The sequence below is a fragment of the Salvelinus fontinalis genome, unplaced genomic scaffold (genome assembly GCF_029448725.1).
Source record: "Salvelinus fontinalis isolate EN_2023a unplaced genomic scaffold, ASM2944872v1 scaffold_0985, whole genome shotgun sequence".
NCBI classification, from domain to species: Eukaryota; Metazoa; Chordata; class Actinopteri; order Salmoniformes; family Salmonidae; genus Salvelinus; species Salvelinus fontinalis.
The window spans coordinates 31104-53475 of record NW_026601194.1 but is presented as its reverse complement, the minus strand read 5'-3'; the positions used below and the strand labels follow the sequence as shown (position 1 = coordinate 53475).

At 48.6% G+C, this 22372-nt stretch overlaps 1 protein-coding gene across 4 annotated transcripts in view; it reads left to right on the top strand.

Moving 5' to 3' along the window:
• LOC129848105 (FH1/FH2 domain-containing protein 1-like) overlaps window positions 1–22372 on the top strand; it is a gene marked incomplete at its 5' end in the record, with an annotated part of 51749 nt that overhangs the window by 14892 nt on the left and 14485 nt on the right. For all 4 annotated transcript variants that reach the window (XM_055915565.1, XM_055915564.1, XM_055915566.1 and 1 more), the window contains 2 exon segments: window positions 2479–2645; window positions 8397–8540. In XM_055915565.1, coding sequence (XP_055771540.1) covers window positions 2479–2645; window positions 8397–8540 — 311 coding nt within the window.

Genomic DNA, 22372 nt, shown 5'->3' with positions numbered 1-22372 from the left:
GGTAGACTAGTGGTTAGAGTGGAGGGGAGGCAGGTAGCCTAGTGGTTAGAGTGGAGGGGAGGCAGGTAGACTAGTGGTTAGAGTGGAGGGACGGCACGGTAGACTAGTGGTTAGAGTGGAGGGGAGGCAGGTAGACTAGTGGTTAGAGTGGAGGGACGGCACGGTAGACTAGTGGTTAGAGTGGAGGGGAGGCAGGTAGACTAGTGGTTAGAGTGGAGGGGAGGCAGGTAGACTAGTGGTTAGAGTGGAGGGGAGGCAGGTAGACTAGTGGTTAGAGTGGAGGGGAGGCAGGTAGACTAGTGGTTAGAGTGGAGGGGAGGCAGGTAGACTAGTGGTTAGAGTGGAGGGACGGCACGGTAGACTAGTGGTTAGAGTGGAGGGGAGGCAGGTAGCCTAGTGGTTAGAGTGGAGGGGAGGCAGGTAGACTAGTGGTTAGAGTGGAGGGGAGGCAGGTAGACTAGTGGTTAGAGTGGAGGGGAGGCAGGTAGACTAGTGGTTAGAGTGGAGGGGAGGCAGGTAGACTAGTGGTTAGAGTGGAGGGACGGCACGGTAGACTAGTGGTTAGAGTGGAGGGGAGGCAGGTAGCCTAGTGGTTAGAGTGGAGGGGAGGCAGGTAGACTAGTGGTTAGAGTGGAGGGGAGGCAGGTAGACTAGTGGTTAGAGTGGAGGGGAGGCAGGTAGACTAGTGGTTAGAGTGGAGGGGAGGCAGGTAGACTAGTGGTTAGAGTGGAGGGGAGGCAGGTAGACTAGTGGTTAGAGTGGAGGGGAGGCAGGTAGACTAGTGGTTAGAGTGGAGGGGAGGCAGGTAGACTAGTGGTTAGAGTGGAGGGGAGGCAGGTAGCCTAGTGGTTAGAGTGGAGGGGAGGCAGGTAGACTAGTGGTTAGAGTGGAGGGGAGGCAGGTAGACTAGTGGTTAGAGTGGAGGGGAGGCAGGTAGACTAGTGGTTAGAGTGGAGGGGAGGCAGGTAGCCTAGTGGTTAGAGTGGAGGGGAGGCAGGTAGACTAGTGGTTAGAGTGGAGGGGAGGCAGGTAGACTAGTGGTTAGAGTGGAGGGGAGGCAGGTAGACTAGTGGTTAGAGTGGAGGGGAGGCAGGTAGACTAGTGGTTAGAGTGGAGGGGAGGCAGGTAGACTAGTGGTTAGAGTGGAGGGGAGGCAGGTAGACTAGTGGTTAGAGTGGAGGGGAGGCAGGTAGACTAGTGGTTAGAGTGGAGGGGAGGCAGGTAGACTAGTGGTTAGAGTGGAGGGGAGGCAGGTAGACTAGTGGTTAGAGTGGAGGGGAGGCAGGTAGACTAGTGGTTAGAGTGGAGGGACAACCCTCCATTTTTTTTTTTTACTACAAAACATAGAAAAGCCATTTTCACATGTTGATGTTGGGTTGGAGCCATTTTCCACCACCATGCTAGCGTAGCTAATGCTAATCCCACCATGCTAGCGTAGCTAATGCTAATCCCAGAACACCATTTTCCACCACCATACATACACTAGAGTAGCTAATGCTAATCCCAGAACACCATTTTCCACCACCATACACTAGAGTAGCTAATGCTAATCCCAGGACACCATTTCCCACCGCCATGCTAGAGTAGCTAATGCTAATCCCCGGATGTACCGTACTGCGTTCAGCCAATCAGGTTGCAGCAGTCTGTTTTTTTTCCACCCCTGATCTGATCGTTTTAACACTCTCTAGCGTGGACCGGGATTAGCATTAGCTACGCTAGCGCGGTGGTGGAAAATGGTGTTTCATAAAGAAATTACAAATATTTTCTCCAGGTTTTTTTTCTTCGCCCTCTCAACATTAAATCGAGTTAAGTAGGAAATCTACGCCTTTGCAGCCTAAATGTTGGTTTTCTGTACGAACCGGTCCACAGGGGATACGAGGCTATAGCCGGCTGCATACAGTCCCTTTGGACGGTAAAATGAAACGACTCAATACTTAGAGAGAAGATTAACAGCAGTAAGTCTGAATGATGTATTGCAGTGATCCAGGTGGGCCTGTTTTATCTGGAGTAGCTGCCCCCGCCCCTACTGAGCCCTCCCCTGGGGAGAGAGAGAGGGAGAGGGAGAGGGAGTTCCTGGTGTGGTGAGGGTGTGGTGGTGTGGTGGTTGGCTTGGCTTCTGTCGCTGGCTAGGACCGTGCCATCTGAGAGCGTGGGCAGCGTATCTGTGGCAGGGGCCGAGAAGCGTAATGGCTATCACAGCCATGCTGCAGGGTATGGTATCTGTTCTGGGGAATCAACATCAAATTCTTTTGGTTATAAATTATATTTGTGTATTTCTAGACTATAATCAGTGTGTCTGGTTCAGGTCCTGTGGGGGCTTGTCTCTCTCTTCTAATCTGTCTAATCTATTGTTTTGTTGCTGTGATCCTGGATGATTTGGTTTTTGCCATGCTTGCCCCGTAATGGTGTTGTCGACCCCCCCCCCCCTCCATGGCGGCTCAGTCACCTCCAGTTTCCTCCATGTCTGTGTTCCTGTAGAGGCACCTTCCTCCGCAACCTGGTCGCCACCCAGTGGGAGAAGACGAGTAGGAGCCAACAGGACAAGCTCCAGGATAAACTGTCCCAGGATGACCCCGTAGTCACGTCCCCCAGGGCAGAGGAGGAGACCTCATCTGCAGACAGCAGCCCCAGTACACCCACTGAAGGTACAGTACCCTAACCCTGCCGTACCCTCGTCCTCTAGCCCAAATACCCCAGCTGAAACCAGCCCCTACCCTAGCCCCAGGTCCCAGGTACAGTACCCTAACCCTGCCGTACCCTCGTCCTCTAGCCCAAATACCCCAGCTGAAACCAGCCCCTACCCTAGTCCCAGGTACAGTACCCTAACCCTGCCGTACCCTCGTCCTCTAGCCCAAATACCCCAGCTGAAACCAGCCCCTACCCTAGTCCCAGGTACAGTACCCTAACCCTGCCGTACCCTCGTCCTCTAGCCCAAATACCCCAGCTGAAACCAGCCCCTACCCTAGTCCCAGGTCCCAGGTACAGTACCCCCTAACAGCCTGACCCGGTAGGGCCCTGTCCTGGAAACATCTCTCCTCTCAGACCCTCATTGAGCCGTTCTAATTGTTAGTGACATGCGCATGGTGCTCGGGCGTGGTCGGCAACCGCTTTGTGCGTCGTCACAACACCTCAGAATGAGGAAGTGTTGTCGGGAGCGAGAGGAGGAGCGGCTAATCCTTACTTCTTTTCCAGTCAGATTGGAGACGTTCAGGCCCTGCAGTGTCAGACAGGGGCAGGACGTTACCTAACATTGCCTCAACTCATGCTGGGAAGGTTCGACAGTTTCTCATTAGAGACCTGGAATAGCTGGAATAGAGGAGGAATACTTACTGAGGAGGAATAGACCTGGAATAGTTAATAGTTACTGAGAAGGAATAGACCTGGAATAGTTAATAGTTACTGAGGAGGAATAGACCTGGAATAGTTACAGTTACTGAGGAGGAATAGACCTGGAATAGTAATAGTTACTGAGGAGGAATAGACCTGGAATAGTAACAGTTACTGAGGAGGAATATACCTGGAATAGTTACTGAGGAGGAATAGACCTGGAATAGTAACAGTTACTGAGGAGGAATATACCTGGAATAGTTAATAGTTACTGAGGAGGAATAGACCTGGAATAGTTCATAGTTACTGAGGATGAATAGCCCTGGAATAGTAACAGTTACTGAGGAGGAATATACCAGGAATAGTTAATAGTTAGTGAGGAGGAATAGACCTGGAATAGTAATAGTTACAGAGGAGGAATAGACCTGGAATAGTTCATAGTTACTGAGGAAGAATAGACCTGGAATAGTTACTGAGGAGGAATAGACCTGGAATAGTAACAGTTACTGAGGAGGAATAGACCTGGAATAGTTACAGTTACTGAGGAGGAATAGACCTGGAATAGTTTATAGTTACTGAGGAGGAATATACCTGGAGTAGTAACAGTTACTGAGGAGGAATAGACCTGGAATAGTAACAGTTACTGAGGAGGAATAGACCTGGAATAGTAACAGTTACTGAGGAGGAATAGACCTGGAATAGTAATAGTTACAGAGGAGGAATAGACCTGGAATAGTTACAGAGGAGGAATAGACCTGGAATAGTTACAGAGGAGGAATAGACCTGGAATAGTTACAGTTACTGAGGAGGAATAGACCTGGAATAGTAATAGTTACTGAGGAGGAATATACCTGGAATAGTTAATAGTTACTGAGGAGGAATAGACCTGGAATAGTTCATAGTTACTGAGGAGGAATAGACCTGGAATAGTTCATAGTTACTGAGGAGGAATAGAACAGGAATAGTAACAGTTACTGAGGAGGAATAGACCTGGAATAGTAACAGTTACTGAGGAGGAATAGACCTGGAATAGTTTATAGTTACTGAGGAGGAATAGACCTGGAATAGTTTATAGTTACTGAGGAGGAATAGACCTGGATTAGTTTATAGTTACTGAGGAGGAATAGACCTGGAATAGTAACAGTTACTGAGGAGGAATATACCTGGAATAGTAACAGTTACTGAGGAGGAATAGACCTGGAATAGTAACAGTTACTGAGGAGGAATAGACCTGGAATAGTAACAGTTAATGAGGAGGAATAGACCTGGAATAGTAACAGTTACTGAGGAGGAATAGACCTGGAATAGTTACTGAGGAGGAATATACCTGGAATAGTAACAGTTACTGAGGAGGAAGAGACCTGGAATAGTAACAGTTACTGAGGAGGAATAGACCTGGAATAGTAACAGTTACTGAGGAGGAATAGACCTGCCACTGTGGCAGATTCTGCATGTGGCCCTAAACTGTGTACTCTCTGTTTAGGGCCAAATAGCATTCTAGTTTGCTCTGTTTTTTTGTTAATTACTTGACACATGGGAAATAATTATCTTTTTTGTTTTCTCATGATTTGGTTGTGTCTAATTGTGTTGCTGTCCTGGGGCTCTGTGGGGTCTGATTGTGTTTGTGAACAGAGCCCCAGGACCAGCTTGCTTAGGGGACTCTTCCCCAGGTTCGTCTCTCTGCAGGTGATGGCTTTGTTATGGAAGGTTTGGGAATCACTTCCTTTTAGATGGTTGTAGAATTTAACGGCTCATTTCTGGATTTTATCATTAGTGGGTATTCTGCTCTGATATTTTTGCAGAATTTTGCATGCAGAGTCTCAATTCGGTGTTTGTCCCATTTTGTGAAGTCTTGGTTGGTGAGCGGACCCCAGACCTCACAACCATAAATGGCAATGGGTTTTATAACTCATTCAAGTATTTTTAGCCAGATCCTAATTGGAATGTCGAACTTTATGTTCCTTTTGATGGCGTAGAAGGCCCTTCTTGTCTTGTCTCTCAGATCGTTCACAGCTTTGTGGAAGTTACCTGTGATGTTTAGGCCAAGGTTGTATAGTTTTTTGTGTGCTCTAGGGCAAAAGTGTCTAGATGGGATTTGTATTTGTGGTCCTAGCGACTGGACCTTTTCTGGAACACCATTACTTACTGAGATTTACTGTCAGGGCCCATAATCTGTGCAGAAGACCTAGGTGCTGCTGTAGGCCCTCCTTGGTTGGGACAGATCTAGGTGCTGCTGTAGGCCCTCCTTGGTCGGGGACAGATCTAGGTGCTGCTGTAGACCCTCCTGGGTTGGGGACATATCTAGGTGCTGCTGTAGGCCCTCCTAGGTTGGGACAGATCTAGGTGCTGCTGTAGGCCCTCCTAGGTTGGGACAGATCTAGGTGCTGCTGTAGACCCTCCTTGGTCGGGGACAGATCTAGGTGCTGCTGGAGGCCCTCCTTGGTCGGGGACAGATCTAGGTGCTGCTGTAGGCCCTCCTTGGTCGGGGACAGATCTAGGTGCTGCTGTAGGCCCTCCTTGGTCGGGGACAGAAGCACCAGATCATCAGTAGACGTTTGACTTCAGATTCTAGTAGGGTGAGGCCGGGTGCTGCAGACTGGTCTAGTGCCCGCGCCAATTCGTTGATATATATGTTGAAGAGGGTGGGGCTCAAGCTGCATCCCTGTCTCACCCCACGGCCCTGTGTGAAGAAATGTGTGTGTTTTTTGCCGATTTTGTGTGCATTGATTTTATAATGTTGTATGTTTTTCCCCCCAACCCCACTTTCCATCAATTTGTATAGCAGACCCTCATGCCAAATTGAGTCAAAAGCTTTTTTGAAATCAACAAAGCATGAGAAGACTTTGCCTTTGTTTTGGTTTGTTTGTTTGTCAATTAGGGTGTGCAGGGTGAATACGTGGTCTGTCGTACGATAATTTGGTAAAAAGCCAATTTAACATTTGCTCAGTACATTGTTTTCACTGAGGAAATGTACGAGTCTGTTGTTAATGATAATGCAGAGGATTTTCCCCAAGGTTGCTGTTGATGCGTTTCCCACCGTAGTTATTGGGGTCAAATTTGTCTCCACTTTAGTGGATTGAGGTGATCAGTCCTTGGTTCCTAATATTGGGGAAGATTCCAGAGTTGAGGACGATGTTAAAGAGTATTAGTATAGACAATTGGAATGTGTGGTCTGTATATTTTATCATTTCATTAAGGATACCATCAACACCACAGGCCTTTTTGGTTTGGAGGGTTTGTATTTTGTCCTGTAGTTCATTCAATATAACTGGAGAATCCAGTGGGTTCTGGTAGTCTTTAATAGCTGATTATAAGATTTGTATTTGATCATGTATATGTTTTACCCTCTTTGTGTTGGATATATAACTCTTGTGTATTTCTGTATTGTTTTAGAGATTCACCGTAGTGAAGGCATAGACTCAGGTTTTCTGGATCAGGTTTTCTGGTTTTCAGGTTGGACATTTCTTTCTTAGATTTTTGCATTCTTCTATCTCACCTCTCTCTCTCTCTCTCATTCCTCTATATACAGTTGAAGTCGGAAGTTTATATACACTTAGGTTGGATTCATTAAAACTAGTTTTTCAACCACTCCACAAATTTCTTGTTAACAAACTATAGTTTTGGCAAGTCGGTTAGGACATCTACTTTGTGCATGACACAAGTAATGTTTCCAATAATTGTTTACAGACAGATTATTTCAGTTAAAATTCACTGTATCACAATTCCAGTGGGTCAGACGTTTACATACACGAAGTTGACTGTGCCTTTAAACAGCTTGGAAAATTCCAGAAAATGATGTCATGGCTTTAGAAGCTTCTGATAGGCTAATTGACATCATTTGAGTCAATTGGAGGTGTACCTGTGGATATATTTCAAGGCCTACCTTCAAACTCAGTGCCTCTTTGCTTGACATCATGGGAAAATAAAAAGAAATTAGCCAAGACCTCAGACAAAAAAATTGTAGACCTCCACAAGTATGGTTCATCCTTGGGAGCAATTTCCAAACGCCTGAAGGTACCACGTTCATCTGTACAAACAATAGTACGCAAGTATAAACACCATGGGACCACGCAACCATCACACCGCTCAGGAAGGAGACGCGTTCTGTCTCCTAGAAATGAACGTACTTTGGTGCAAAAAGTGCAAATCAATCCCAGAACAACAGCAAAGGACCTTGTGAAGATGCTGGAGGACACAGGTACAAAAGTATCAATATCCACAGTAAAACGAGTCCTATATCAACATAACCTGAAAGGCCGCTCAGCAAGGAAGAAGCCACTGCTCCCAAACCGCCATAAAAAAGCCGGACTACGGTTTGCAACTGCACATGGGGACAAAGATCGTACTTTTTGGAGAAATGTCCTCTGTTCTGATGAAACAAAAATAGAACTGTTTGGCCATAATGACCATCGTTAGGTTTAGAGGAAAAAGGGGGAGGCTTGCAAGCCAAAGATCACCATCCCAACCATGAAGCACGGGGGTGGCAGCATCATATTGTGGGGTTGCTTTGCTGCAGGAGGGACTCGCTCTCCTATTATTCTGACATTTCACATTCATGAAATAAAGTGGTGATCCTAACTGACCTAAGACAGGGAATGTTTACTAGGATTAAATGTCAGGAATTGTGAAAAACTGAGTTTAAATGTATTTGGCTAAGGTGTATTTAAACTTCCGATTGTATCTCGCTCTCTCTCTCCTCTATCTCTCTCGCCTCTCTTGCCTCTCCCTCCTCTCTCTTCTCTCTCTCTCTTTCTCTTTCTCTCTCTGTCTGTCGCTCTGTCTGTCGCTCTGTCTGTCTCTCTGTCTGTCTCTCTGTCTCTCTCTGTTTTACACACACACACACACTCAGACAAGTGAAAAGACTTTGGCAGAGAAGGGCAGAGGGCCTTTCACATTGAAGTTGAATGTGAGTCTGGGGGGCATTTCTCTGAAGTACACTCACTGCCATTATGCTCTGCCAGTAACATTTCAAATGGAAATTCACTCATTATTTAAAATGTAGTTGATTCAGTTGTGAATGTTTTTACTTATTGGGTTTTGTGTCTGTGTGTGTCTGTGTGTGCCAACAGCCCCGTTCCAGGCCAGCGGTGCAGGAACAGAGCCCCAGCCAGAGCTCCACGCAGGGGGGCAGGTCTCAGGAGAGACTGGCCCCATCCAGAGAACCCTGGAGCAGCCTGACCCAGCAGACACCCAGGCGACCCATAATGAACCAGGCAAGAGATTAACATCCAACCCTCCTTCTAAATCTACTGCCCCTGCCCCTTCCCCTCTGCCCCTTCCCCTCTGCCCCTTCCCCTCTGCCACTTCTACTGACTGTATATTATACAGGGACCAGCCTGTCTACTGGCTGTATATTATCAGCTGAGTTACAGACAAGGTTGTGGCTACAATCATTCCTTAGGTTATCTAGCGGGCCACAAGATAACTCCTTTTGGGTTTGTCACAACTGAAAACCCGAGGTTTGTCAACCACTACCATAGGTTGTACCTGCAGATACACTGAATTCAATAGAGACCAAGATAGTAGAGGACAGCAACACTTTGTCCGGTCCTCCGGACTCGGAGGGGGGGGGGGGGGGCAGCAACGCTCTGTCCGGTCCCCCGGACTCGGGGGGGTGGCAGCAACGCTCTGTCCGGTCCTCCGGACTCGGGGGGGGGCAGCAACACTCTGTCCGATCCTCCAGACTCGGGGGGGGGCAGCAACACTCTGTCCGATCCTCCAGACTCGGGGGGGGGGGCAGCAACACTCTGTCCGATCCTCCAGACTCGGGGGGGGGGGGGCAGCAACGCTCTGTCCGGTCCTCCGGACTCGGGGGGGGCAGCAACGCTCTGTCCGGTCCTCCAGACTCGGGGGGGGGGCAGCAACACTCTGTCCGATCCTCCAGACTCGGGGGGGGGGGGGGGGCAGCAACACTCTGTCCGATCCTCCAGACTCGGGAGGGGGCAGCAACACTCTGTCCGATCCTCCAGACTCGGGGGGGGGGCAGCAACACTCTGTCCGATCCTCCAGACTCGGGGGGGGGGGCAGCAACACTCTGTCCGATCCTCCAGACTCGGGGGGGGGGGGGGCAGCAACACTCTGTCCGATCCTCCAGACTCGGGGGGGGGGGGGGCAGCAACACTCTGTCCGATCCTCCAGACTCGGGGGGGGGGGGGGGGGCAGCAACACTCTGTCCGATCCTCCAGACTCGGGGGGGGGGGCAGCAACACTCTGTCCGATCCTCCAGACTCGGGGGGGGGGGGGGGGGGGCAGCAACACTCTGTCCGATCCTCCAGACTCGGGGGGGGGGGGGGGGGGGGCAGCAACACTCTGTCCGATCCTCCAGACTCGGGGGGGGGGGGGGCAGCAACACTCTGTCCGATCCTCCAGACTCGGGGGGGGGGGGGGGGGGCAGCAACACTCTGTCCGATCCTCCAGACTCGGGGGGGGCAGCAACACTCTGTCCGATCCTCCAGACTCGGGGGGGGGGGGCAGCAACACTCTGTCCGATCCTCCAGACTCGGGGGGGGGGCAGCAACACTCTGTCCGATCCTCCAGACTCGGGGGGGGTGGCAGCAACACTCTGTCCGATCCTCCAGACTCGGGGGGGGCAGCAACACTCTGTCCGATCCTCCAGACTCGGGGGGGGGCAGCAACACTCTGTCCGATCCTCCAGACTCGGGGGGGGGCAGCAACACTCTGTCCGATCCTCCAGACTCGGGGGGGGGGCAGCAACACTCTGTCCGATCCTCCAGACTCGGGGGGGGGAGCAGCAACACTCTGTCCGATCCTCCAGACTCGGGGGGGGGCAGCAACACTCTGTCCGATCCTCCAGACTCGGGGGGGGGGGGGGGGGGCAGCAACACTCTGTCCGATCCTCCAGACTCGGGGGGGGGGGGGGGGGGCAGCAACACTCTGTCCGATCCTCCAGACTCGGGGGGGGGGGGGGGCAGCAACACTCTGTCCGATCCTCCAGACTCGGGGGGGGGGGGCAGCAACACTCTGTCCGATCCTCCAGACTCGGGGGGGGGGGGGCAGCAACACTCTGTCCGATCCTCCAGACTCGGGGGGGGCAGCAACACTCTGTCCGATCCTCCAGACTCGGGGGGGGGGGGGGCAGCAACACTCTGTCCGGTCCTCCAGACTCGGGGGGGGGGGGGGCAGCAACACTCTGTCCGGTCCTCCAGACTCAGGGGGGGGGGGGGGGGGCAGCAACACTCTGTCCGATCCTCCAGACTCAGGGGGGGGCAGCAACACTCTGTCCGATCCTCCAGACTCGGGGGGGGGCAGCAACACTCTGTCCGATCCTCCAGACTCGGGGGGGGGGGGGGGGCAGCAACACTCTGTCCGGTCCTCCAGACTCGGGGGGGGGGGGGGGGGGGGCAGCAACACTCTGTCCGGTCCTCCAGACTCGGGGGGGGGGGGGGGGGGGGGGGCAGCAACACTCTGTCCGGTCCTCCAGACTCAGGGGGGGGGGGGCAGCAACACTCTGTCCGATCCTCCAGACTCGGAGGGCAGCAACACTCTGTTGTGGAATGCTCATATCCAGTAGCTAATTTCAAACCATAATATTGTATTTTTGTCTGGCTTTGAAGATAACGGGGGGAGGGGGGAATTCCATCTCTTCCCCCCCCCCCCAGTGGCCAGGAGACAAATGACCTAAACAGGCTGCGCCCCAAATGTCTCCCTGTTCCCTTTAGAGTGCACTACTGTTGACCAGAGGACCAGGGCCCAAAGGCTGTGGTCTAAAGTAGTGCACTACTGTTGACCAGAGGACCAGGGCCCAAAGGCTGTGTGGTCTAAAGTAGTGCACTACTGTTGACCAGAGGACCAGGGCCCAAAGGCTGTGTGGTCTAAAGGAGTGCACTACTGTTGACCAGAGGACCAGGGCCCAAAGGCTGTGGTCTAAAGTAGTGCACTACTGTTGACCAGAGGACCAGGGCCCAAAGCCTGTGGTCTAAAGTAGTGCACTACTGTTGACCAGAGGACCAAGGCCCAAAGCCTGTGGTCTAAAGTAGTGCACTCTAAAGGGAACAGGGGACCACTTGGGACTCCAACCAGACCGTGGCCCTTACGGTCCCCAACGACCCACCAGGACCCAACACTAGCCCAGTTAGGAGGCGTTAGACATGTCAACTGTTTATACTAACAGATGACGATCTGGTTTCCCTTTTCCTGTTCTGATCCGACTGACAAGGAACGTGCTGCGATGCAGAGGGCAGGGTCGATGGTGAGGAGTGTTGTCCTCGTCCCAGTCTGACTGACAGGGAACGTGCTGCGATGCAGAGGGCAGGGTCGATGGTGAGGAGTGTTGTCCTCGTCCCAGTCTGACTGACAGGGAACGTGCTGCGATGCAGAGGGCAGGGTCGATGGTGAGGAGTGTTGGCCTCGTCCCAGTCTGACTGACAGGGAACGTGCTGCGATGCAGAGGGCAGGGTCGATGGTGAGGAGTGTTGTCCTCGTCCCAGTCTGACTGACAGGGAACGTGCTGCGATGCAGAGGGCAGGGTCGATGGTGAGGAGTGTTGGTCTCCGCCCCAAACGCCACCCTAGTCCCTATATAGTGCGCTACTTTTGACTGGAGCTATGGACCTGGTCAAATGTAGTGCACTAAATAGAGCCCTCAAACTCAACCACTGCCATTTTTCATTGTTCCCCTCTAATCAGGGCCTGATTTAGACCTGGAACACCAGGTGGGTGATTTCCCCTCCAATCAGGGCATGATTTAGACCTGGAACACCAGGTGGGTGATTCCCCCTCTAATCAGGGCCTGATTTAGACCTGGGACACCAGGGTGGGTGATTCCCCTCTAATCAGGGCCTGATTTAGACCTGGGACACCAGGGTGGGTGATTCCCCTCTAATCAGGGCCTGATTTAGACCTGGAACACCAGGTGGGTGATTCCCCCTCTAATCAGGGCCTGATTTAGACCTGGAACACCAGGTGGGTGATTCCCCCTCTAATCAGGGCCTGATTTAGACCTGGAACACCAGGTGGGTGATTCCCCTCTAATCAGGGCCTGATTTAGACCTGGGACACCAGGGTGGGTGATTCCCCTCTAATCAGGGCCTGATTTAGACCTGGGACACCAGGTGGGTGATTTTCCCTCTAATCAGGGCCTGATTTAGACCTGGGACACCAGGTGGGTGATTCCCCTCTAATCAGGGCCTGATTTAGACCTGGGACACCAGGTGGGTGATTTTCCCTCTAATCAGGGCCTGATTTAGACCTGGGACACCAGGTGGGTGATTCCCCCTCTAATCAGGGACTGATTTAGACCTGGGACACCAGGTGGGTGATTCCCCCTCTAATCAGGGCCTGATTTAGACCTGGAACACCAGGTGGGTGATTCCCCCTCTAATCAGGGCCTGATTTAGACCTGGGACACCAGGGTGGGTGATTCCCCCTCTAATCAGGGCCTGATTTAGACCTGGGACACCAGGTGGGTGATTCCCCTCTAATCTGGGCCTGATTTAGACCTGGGACACCAGGTGGGTGATTTTCCCTCTAATCAGGGCCTGATTTAGACCTGGGACACCAGGTGGGTGATTCCCCCTCTAATCAGGGACTGATTTAGACCTGGGACACCAGGTGGGGGATTCCCCTCTAATCAGGGACTGATTTAGACCTTGGACACCGTGGTGGGTGATTCCCCTCTAATCAGGGACTGATTTAGACCTTGGACACCATGGTGGGTGATTCCCCCTCTAATCAGGGACTGATTTAGACCTGGGACACCATGGTGGGTGATTCCCCTCTAATCAGGGACTGATTTAGACCTTGGACACCATGGTGGGTGATTCCCCTCTAATCAGGGACTGTTTTAGACCTGGGACACCAGGTGGGTGAATCCCCTCTAATCAGGGCCTGGTTTAGACCTGGGACACCAGGTGGGTGATTCCCCTCTAATCAGGGACTGATTTTAGACCTGGGACACCAGGGTGGGTGATATTAATGACCCAGGTAGAACAGACCACCAGCAGGCTCCAGACAGCGTAGGGTCAGAGTTGAACAGGGTACCCAATAAGGGAACTTGCTGTAGATGGGTTGTGTGTGTGTGAAGAGTGTTTGCAGTAGAAGGAGAGGCAGGGTCGCTGGTTGTCAGCTGATGGGTTGGTGAGTTAATGTTACTATTGCTGCCTAGCTCAGAAAGCTGATGGGTTGGTGAGTTAATGTTACTATTGCTGCCTAGCTCAGAAAGCTAATGGGTTGGTGAGTTTATGTTGCTATTGCTGCCTAGCTCAGAAAGCTGATGGGTTGGTGAGTTAATGTTACTATTGCTGCCTAGCTCAGATGGGTTGGTGAGTTAATGTTACTATTGCTGCCTAGCTCAGATGGGTTGGTGAGTTAATGTTACTATTGCTGCCTAGCTCAGATGGGTTGGTGAGTTAATGTTACTATTGCTGCCTAGCTCAGAAAGCTGATGGGTTGGTGAGTTAATGTTACTATTGCTGCCTAGCTCAGATGGGTTGGTGAGTTAATGTTACTATTGCTGCCTAGCTCAGAAAGCTGATGGGTTGGTGAGTTAATGTTACTATTGGTGCCTAGCTCAGAAAGCTGATGGGTTGGTGAGTTAATGTTACTATTGCTGCCTAGCTCAGATGGGTTGGTGAGTTAATGTTACTATTGCTGCCTAGCTCAGAAAGCTGATGGGTTGGTGAGTTAATGTTGCTATTGCTGCCTAGCTCAGAAAGCTGATGGGTTGGTGAGTTAATGTTACTATTGGTGCCTAGCTCAGAAAGCTGATGGGTTGGTGAGTTAATGTTACTATTGCTGCCTAGCTCAGAAAGCTAATGGGTTGGTGAGTTAATGTTACTATTGCTGCCTAGCTCAGATGGGTTGGTGAGTTAATGTTACTATTGCTGCCTAGCTCAGAAAGCTAATGGGTTGGTGAGTTAATGTTACTATTGCTGCCTAGCTCAGATGGGTTGGTGAGTTAATGTTACTATTGCTGCCTAGCTCAGAAAGCTGATGGGTTGGTGAGTTAATGTTACTATTGGTGCCTAGCTCAGAAAGCTGATGGGTTGGTGAGTTAATGTTACTATTGCTGCCTAGCTCAGATGGGTTGGTGAGTTAATGTTACTATTGCTGCCTAGCTCAGATGGGTTGGTGAGTTAATGTTACTATTGCTGCCTAGCTCAGAAAGCTGATGGGTTGGTGAGTTAATGTTGCTATTGCTGCCTAGCTCAGAAAGCTGATGGGTTGGTGAGTTAATGTTACTATTGCTGCCTAGCTGAGAAAGCCGATGGGTTGGTGAGTTAATGTTACTATTGCTGCCTAGCTCAGAAAGCCGATGGGTTGGTGAGTTAATGTTACTATTGCTGCCTAGCTCAGAAAGCTGATGGGTTGGTGAGTTAATGTTACTATTGGTGCCTAGCTCAGAAAGCTGATGGGTTGGTGAGTTAATGTTACTATTGCTGCCTAGCTCAGAAAGCTGATGGGTTGGTGAGTTAATGTTACTATTGCTGCCTAGCTCAGAAAGCTAATGGGTTGGTGAGTTAATGTTACTATTGCTGCCTAGCTCAGATGGGTTGGTGAGTTAATGTTACTATTGCTGCCTAGCTCAGAAAGCTGATGGGTTGGTGAGTTAATGTTACTATTGCTGCCTAGCTCAGAAAGCTAATGGGTTGGTGAGTTAATGTTACTATTGCTACCTAGCTCAGATGGGTTGGTGAGTTAATGTTACTATTGCTGCCTAGCTCAGAAAGCTGATGGGTTGGTGAGTTAATGTTACTATTGCTGCCTAGCTCAGATGGGTTGGTGAGTTAATGTTACTATTGCTGCCTAGCTCAGAAAGCTAATGGGTTGGTGAGTTAATGTTACTATTGCTGCCTAGCTCAGAAAGCTAATGGGTTGGTGAGTTAATGTTACTATTGCTGCCTAGCTCAGAAAGCTGATGGGTTGGTGAGTTAATGTTACTATTGCTGCCTAGCTCAGAAAGCTAATGGGTTGGTGAGTTAATGTTGCTATTGCTGCCTAGCTCAGAAAGCTAATGGGTTGGTGAGTTAATGTTACTATTGCTGCCTAACTCAGAAAGCTGATGGGTTGGTGAGTTAATGTTACTATTGCTGCCTAGCTCAGATGGGTTGGTGAGTTAATGTTACTATTGCTGCCTAGCTCAGATGGGTTGGTGAGTTAATGTTACTATTGCTGCCTAGCTCAGAAAGCTGATGGGTTGGTGAGTTAATGTTACTATTGCTGCCTAGCTCAGAAAGCTGATGGGTTGGTGAGTTAATGTTACTATTGCTGCCTAGCTCAGATGGGTTGGTGAGTTAATGTTACTATTGCTGCCTAGCTCAGAAAGCTGATGGGTTGGTGAGTTAATGTTACTATTGCTGCCTAGCTCAGATGGGTTGGTGAGTTAATGTTACTATTGCTGCCTAGCTCAGATGGGTTGGTGAGTTAATGTTACTATTGCTGCCTAGCTCAGAAAGCTAATGGGTTGGTGAGTTAATGTTACTATTGCTGCCTAGCTCAGAAAGCTGATGGGTTGGTGAGTTAATGTTACTATTGCTACCTAGCTCAGAAAGCTAATGGGTTGGTGAGTTAATGTTACTATTGCTGCCTAGCTCAGAAAGCTGATGGGTTGGTGAGTTAATGTTACTATTGCTGCCTAGCTCAGAAAGCTAATGGGTTGGTGAGTTAATGTTACTATTGGTGCCTAGCTCAGAAAGCTGATGGGTTGGTGAGTTAATGTTGCTATTGCTGCCTAGCTCAGAAAGCTAATGGGTTGGTGAGTTAATGTTACTATTGGTGCCTAGCTCAGATGGGTTGGTGAGTTAATGTTGCTATTGCTGCCTAGCTCAGAAAGCTGATGGGTTGGTGAGTTAATGTTACTATTGCTGCCTAGCTCAGAAAGCTGATGGGTTGGTGAGTTAATGTTACTATTGCTGCCTAGCTCAGATGGGTTGGTGAGTTTATGTTGCTATTGCTGCCTAGCTCAGAAAGCTGATGGGTTGGTGAGTTTATGTTGCTATTGCTGCCTAGCTCAGATGGGTTGGTGAGTTAATGTTACTATTGCTGCCTAGCTCAGAAAGCTGATGGGTTGGTGAGTTAATGTTACTATTGCTGCCTAGCTCAGATGGGTTGGTGAGTTAATGTTACTATTGCTGCCTAGCTCAGAAAGCTGATGGGTTGGTGAGTTAATGTTACTATTGGTGCCTAGCTCAGAAAGCTGATGGGTTGGTGAGTTAATGTTACTATTGCTGCCTAGCTCAGATGGGTTGGTGAGTTAATGTTACTATTGCTGCCTAGCTCAGATGGGTTGGTGAGTTAATGTTACTATTGCTGCCTAGCTCAGAAAGCTGATGGGTTGGTGAGTTAATGTTACTATTGCTGCCTAGCTGAGAAAGCTAATGGGTTGGTGAGTTAATGTTGCTATTGCTGCCTAGCTCAGAAAGCTAATGGTTTGGTGAGTTAATGTTACTATTGCTGCCTAGCTCAGAAAGCTAATGGGTTGGTGAGTTAATGTTGCTATTGCTGCCTAGCTCAGAAAGCTAATGGGTTGGTGAGTTTATGTTGCTATTGCTGCCTAGCTCAGATGGGTTGGTGAGTTAATGTTACTATTGCTGCCTAGCTCAGAAAGCTAATGGGTTGGTGAGTTAATGTTACTATTGCTGCCTAGCTCAGAAAGCTAATGGGTTGGTGAGTTAATGTTACTATTGCTGCCTAGCTCAGAAAGCTAATGGGTTGGTGAGTTAATGTTACTATTGCTGCCTAGCTCAGAAAGCTAATGGGTTGGTGAGTTAATGTTGCTATTGCTGCCTAGCTCAGAAAGCTGATGGGTTGGTGAGTTAATGTTACTATTGCTGCCTAGCTCAGATGGGTTGGTGAGTTAATGTTACTATTGCTGCCTAGCTCAGAAAGCTAATGGGTTGGTGAGTTAATGTTGCTATTGCTGCCTAGCTCAGAAAGCTAATGGGTTGGTGAGTTAATGTTACTATTGCTGCCTAGCTCAGAAAGCTGATGGGTTGGTGAGTTAATGTTACTATTGCTGCCTAGCTCAGAAAGCTGATGGGTTGGTGAGTTAATGTTACTATTGCTGCCTAGCTCAGAAAGCTAATGGGTTGGTGAGTTAATGTTGCTATTGCTGCCTAGCTCAGAAAGCTGATGGGTTGGTGAGTTAATGTTACTATTGCTGCCTAGCTCAGATGGGTTGGTGAGTTAATGTTGCTATTGCTGCCTAGCTCAGAAAGCCGATGGGTTGGTGAGTTAATGTTACTATTGCTGCCTAGCTCAGATGGGTTGGTGAGTTAATGTTACTATTGCTGCCTAGCTCAGAAAGCTGATGGGTTGGTGAGTTAATGTTACTATTGCTGCCTAGCTCAGAAAGCTGATGGGTTGGTGAGTTAATGTTACTATTGCTGCCTAGCTCAGATGGGTTGGTGAGTTAATGTTACTATTGCTGCCTAGCTCAGAAAGCTAATGGGTTGGTGAGTTAATGTTACTATTGCTGCCTAGCTCAGAAAGCTAATGGGTTGGTGAGTTAATGTTACTATTGCTGCCTAGCTCAGAAAGCTGATGGGTTGGTGAGTTAATGTTACTATTGCTGCCTAGCTCAGAAAGCTAATGGGTTGGTGAGTTAATGTTGCTATTGCTGCCTAGCTCAGAAAGCTAATGGGTTGGTGAGTTAATGTTACTATTGCTGCCTAACTCAGAAAGCTGATGGGTTGGTGAGTTAATGTTACTATTGCTGCCTAGCTCAGATGGGTTGGTGAGTTAATGTTACTATTGCTGCCTAGCTCAGATGGGTTGGTGAGTTAATGTTACTATTGCTGCCTAGCTCAGAAAGCTGATGGGTTGGTGAGTTAATGTTACTATTGCTGCCTAGCTCAGAAAGCTGATGGGTTGGTGAGTTAATGTTACTATTGCTGCCTAGCTCAGATGGGTTGGTGAGTTAATGTTACTATTGCTGCCTAGCTCAGAAAGCTGATGGGTTGGTGAGTTAATGTTACTATTGCTGCCTAGCTCAGATGGGTTGGTGAGTTAATGTTACTATTGCTGCCTAGCTCAGATGGGTTGGTGAGTTAATGTTACTATTGCTGCCTAGCTCAGAAAGCTAATGGGTTGGTGAGTTAATGTTACTATTGCTGCCTAGCTCAGAAAGCTGATGGGTTGGTGAGTTAATGTTACTATTGCTACCTAGCTCAGAAAGCTAATGGGTTGGTGAGTTAATGTTACTATTGCTGCCTAGCTCAGAAAGCTGATGGGTTGGTGAGTTAATGTTACTATTGCTGCCTAGCTCAGAAAGCTAATGGGTTGGTGAGTTAATGTTACTATTGGTGCCTAGCTCAGAAAGCTGATGGGTTGGTGAGTTAATGTTGCTATTGCTGCCTAGCTCAGAAAGCTAATGGGTTGGTGAGTTAATGTTACTATTGGTGCCTAGCTCAGATGGGTTGGTGAGTTAATGTTGCTATTGCTGCCTAGCTCAGAAAGCTGATGGGTTGGTGAGTTAATGTTACTATTGCTGCCTAGCTCAGAAAGCTGATGGGTTGGTGAGTTAATGTTACTATTGCTGCCTAGCTCAGATGGGTTGGTGAGTTTATGTTGCTATTGCTGCCTAGCTCAGAAAGCTGATGGGTTGGTGAGTTTATGTTGCTATTGCTGCCTAGCTCAGATGGGTTGGTGAGTTAATGTTACTATTGCTGCCTAGCTCAGAAAGCTGATGGGTTGGTGAGTTAATGTTACTATTGCTGCCTAGCTCAGATGGGTTGGTGAGTTAATGTTACTATTGCTGCCTAGCTCAGAAAGCTGATGGGTTGGTGAGTTAATGTTACTATTGGTGCCTAGCTCAGAAAGCTGATGGGTTGGTGAGTTAATGTTACTATTGCTGCCTAGCTCAGATGGGTTGGTGAGTTAATGTTACTATTGCTGCCTAGCTCAGATGGGTTGGTGAGTTAATGTTACTATTGCTGCCTAGCTCAGAAAGCTGATGGGTTGGTGAGTTAATGTTACTATTGCTGCCTAGCTGAGAAAGCTAATGGGTTGGTGAGTTAATGTTGCTATTGCTGCCTAGCTCAGAAAGCTAATGGTTTGGTGAGTTAATGTTACTATTGCTGCCTAGCTCAGAAAGCTAATGGGTTGGTGAGTTAATGTTGCTATTGCTGCCTAGCTCAGAAAGCTAATGGGTTGGTGAGTTTATGTTGCTATTGCTGCCTAGCTCAGATGGGTTGGTGAGTTAATGTTACTATTGCTGCCTAGCTCAGAAAGCTAATGGGTTGGTGAGTTAATGTTACTATTGCTGCCTAGCTCAGAAAGCTAATGGGTTGGTGAGTTAATGTTACTATTGCTGCCTAGCTCAGAAAGCTAATGGGTTGGTGAGTTAATGTTACTATTGCTGCCTAGCTCAGAAAGCTAATGGGTTGGTGAGTTAATGTTGCTATTGCTGCCTAGCTCAGAAAGCTGATGGGTTGGTGAGTTAATGTTACTATTGCTGCCTAGCTCAGATGGGTTGGTGAGTTAATGTTACTATTGCTGCCTAGCTCAGAAAGCTAATGGGTTGGTGAGTTAATGTTGCTATTGCTGCCTAGCTCAGAAAGCTAATGGGTTGGTGAGTTAATGTTACTATTGCTGCCTAGCTCAGAAAGCTGATGGGTTGGTGAGTTAATGTTACTATTGCTGCCTAGCTCAGAAAGCTGATGGGTTGGTGAGTTAATGTTACTATTGCTGCCTAGCTCAGAAAGCTAATGGGTTGGTGAGTTAATGTTGCTATTGCTGCCTAGCTCAGAAAGCTGATGGGTTGGTGAGTTAATGTTACTATTGCTGCCTAGCTCAGATGGGTTGGTGAGTTAATGTTGCTATTGCTGCCTAGCTCAGAAAGCCGATGGGTTGGTGAGTTAATGTTACTATTGCTGCCTAGCTCAGATGGGTTGGTGAGTTAATGTTACTATTGCTGCCTAGCTCAGAAAGCTGATGGGTTGGTGAGTTAATGTTACTATTGCTGCCTAGCTCAGAAAGCTGATGGGTTGGTGAGTTAATGTTACTATTGCTGCCTAGCTCAGAAAGCTAATGGGTTGGTGAGTTAATGTTGCTATTGCTGCCTAGCTCAGAAAGCTAATGGGTTGGTGAGTTAATGTTACTATTGCTGCCTAGCTCAGAAAGCTAATGGGTTGGTGAGTTAATGTTACTATTGCTGCTCAGAAAGCTGATGGGTTGGTGAGTTAATGTTGCTATTGCTGCCTAGCTCAGAAAGCTAATGGGTTGGTGAGTTAATGTTACTATTGCTGCCTAGCTCAGATGGGTTGGTGAGTTAATGTTACTATTGCTGCCTAGCTCAGAAAGCTAATGGGTTGGTGAGTTAATGTTACTATTGCTACCTAGCTCAGAAAGCTGATGGGTTGGTGAGTTAATGTTACTATTGCTGCCTAGCTCAGATGGGTTGGTGAGTTAATGTTACTATTGCTGCCTAGCTCAGAAAGCTGATGGGTTGGTGAGTTAATGTTACTATTGCTGCCTAGCTCAGAAAGCTGATGGGTTGGTGAGTTTATGTTACTATTGCTGCCTAGCTCAGAAAGCTAATGGGTTGGTGAGTTAATGTTACTATTGCTGCCTAGCTCAGAAAGCTGATGGGTTGGTGAGTTACTGTTACTATTGCTGCCTAGCTCAGAAAGCTGATGGGTTGGTGAGTTTATGTTACTATTGCTGCCTAGCTCAGAAAGCTGATGGGTTGGTGAGTTTATGTTACTATTGCTGCCTAGCTCAGAAAGCTAATGGGTTGGTGAGTTAATGTTGCTATTGCTGCCTAGCTCAGATGGGTTGGTGAGTTAATGTTACTATTGCTGCCTAGCTCAGAAAGCTAATGGGTTGGTGAGTTAATGTTACTATTGCTGCTCAGAAAGCTGATGGGTTGGTGAGTTTATGTTACTATTGCTGCCTAGCTCAGAAAGCTAATGGGTTGGTGAGTTAATGTTGCTATTGCTGCCTAGCTCAGAAAGCTAATGGGTTGGTGAGTTAATGTTACTATTGCTGCCTAGCTCAGATGGGTTGGTGAGTTAATGTTACTATTGCTGCCTAGCTCAGAAAGCTGATGGGTTGGTGAGTTAATGTTACTATTGCTGCCTAGCTCAGAAAGCTAATGGGTTGGTGAGTTAATGTTACTATTGCTGCCTAGCTCAGATGGGTTGGTGAGTTAATGTTACTATTGCTGCCTAGCTCAGAAAGCTGATGGGTTGGTGAGTTAATGTTACTATTGCTGCCTAGCTCAGATGGGTTGGTGAGTTTATGTTACTATTGCTGCCTAGCTCAGAAAGCTGATGGGTTGGTGAGTTAATGTTACTATTGCTGCCTAGCTCAGAAAGCTAATGGGTTGGTGAGTTAATGTTACTATTGCTGCCTAGCTCAGAAAGCTGATGGGTTGGTGAGTTAATGTTGCTATTGCTGCCTAGCTCAGATGGGTTGGTGAGTTAATGTTACTATTGCTGCCTAGCTCAGATGGGTTGGTGAGTTTATGTTGCTATTGCTGCTCAGAAAGCCGTCAGTACGGCGCTGTTAGGATCTACTGAGGGACTGCGCTCGCAGGTCGGCCAGTTCAGAGGGAGGATCTCCTCCTTTTTCACGTACACGTTGTCCTGACATCTGTTACGGAGTGCAGGGACGAGAGAATAGGTTCTGTTACGGAGTGCAGGGACGAGAGAATAGGTTCTGTTACGGCGTGCAGGGACGAGAGAATAGGTTCTGTTACGGAGTGCAGGGACGAGAGAATAGGTTCTGTTACGGAGTGCAGGGACGAGAGAATAGGTTCTGTTACGGAGTGCAGGGACGAGAGAATAAGTTCTGTTACGGAGTGCAGGGACGAGAGAATAGGTTCTGTTACGGAGTGCAGGGACGAGAGAATAGGTTCTGTTACGGAGTGCAGGGACGAGAGAATAAGTTCTGTTACGGAGTGCAGGGACGAGAGAATAGGTTCTGTTACGGAGTGCAGGGACGAGAGAATAGGTTCTGTTACGGAGTGCAGGGACGAGAGAATAGGTTCTGTTACGGAGTGCAGGGACGAGAGAATAGGTTCTGTTACGGAGTGCAGGGACGAGAGAATAGGTTCTGTTACGGAGTGCAGGGACGAGAGAATAGGT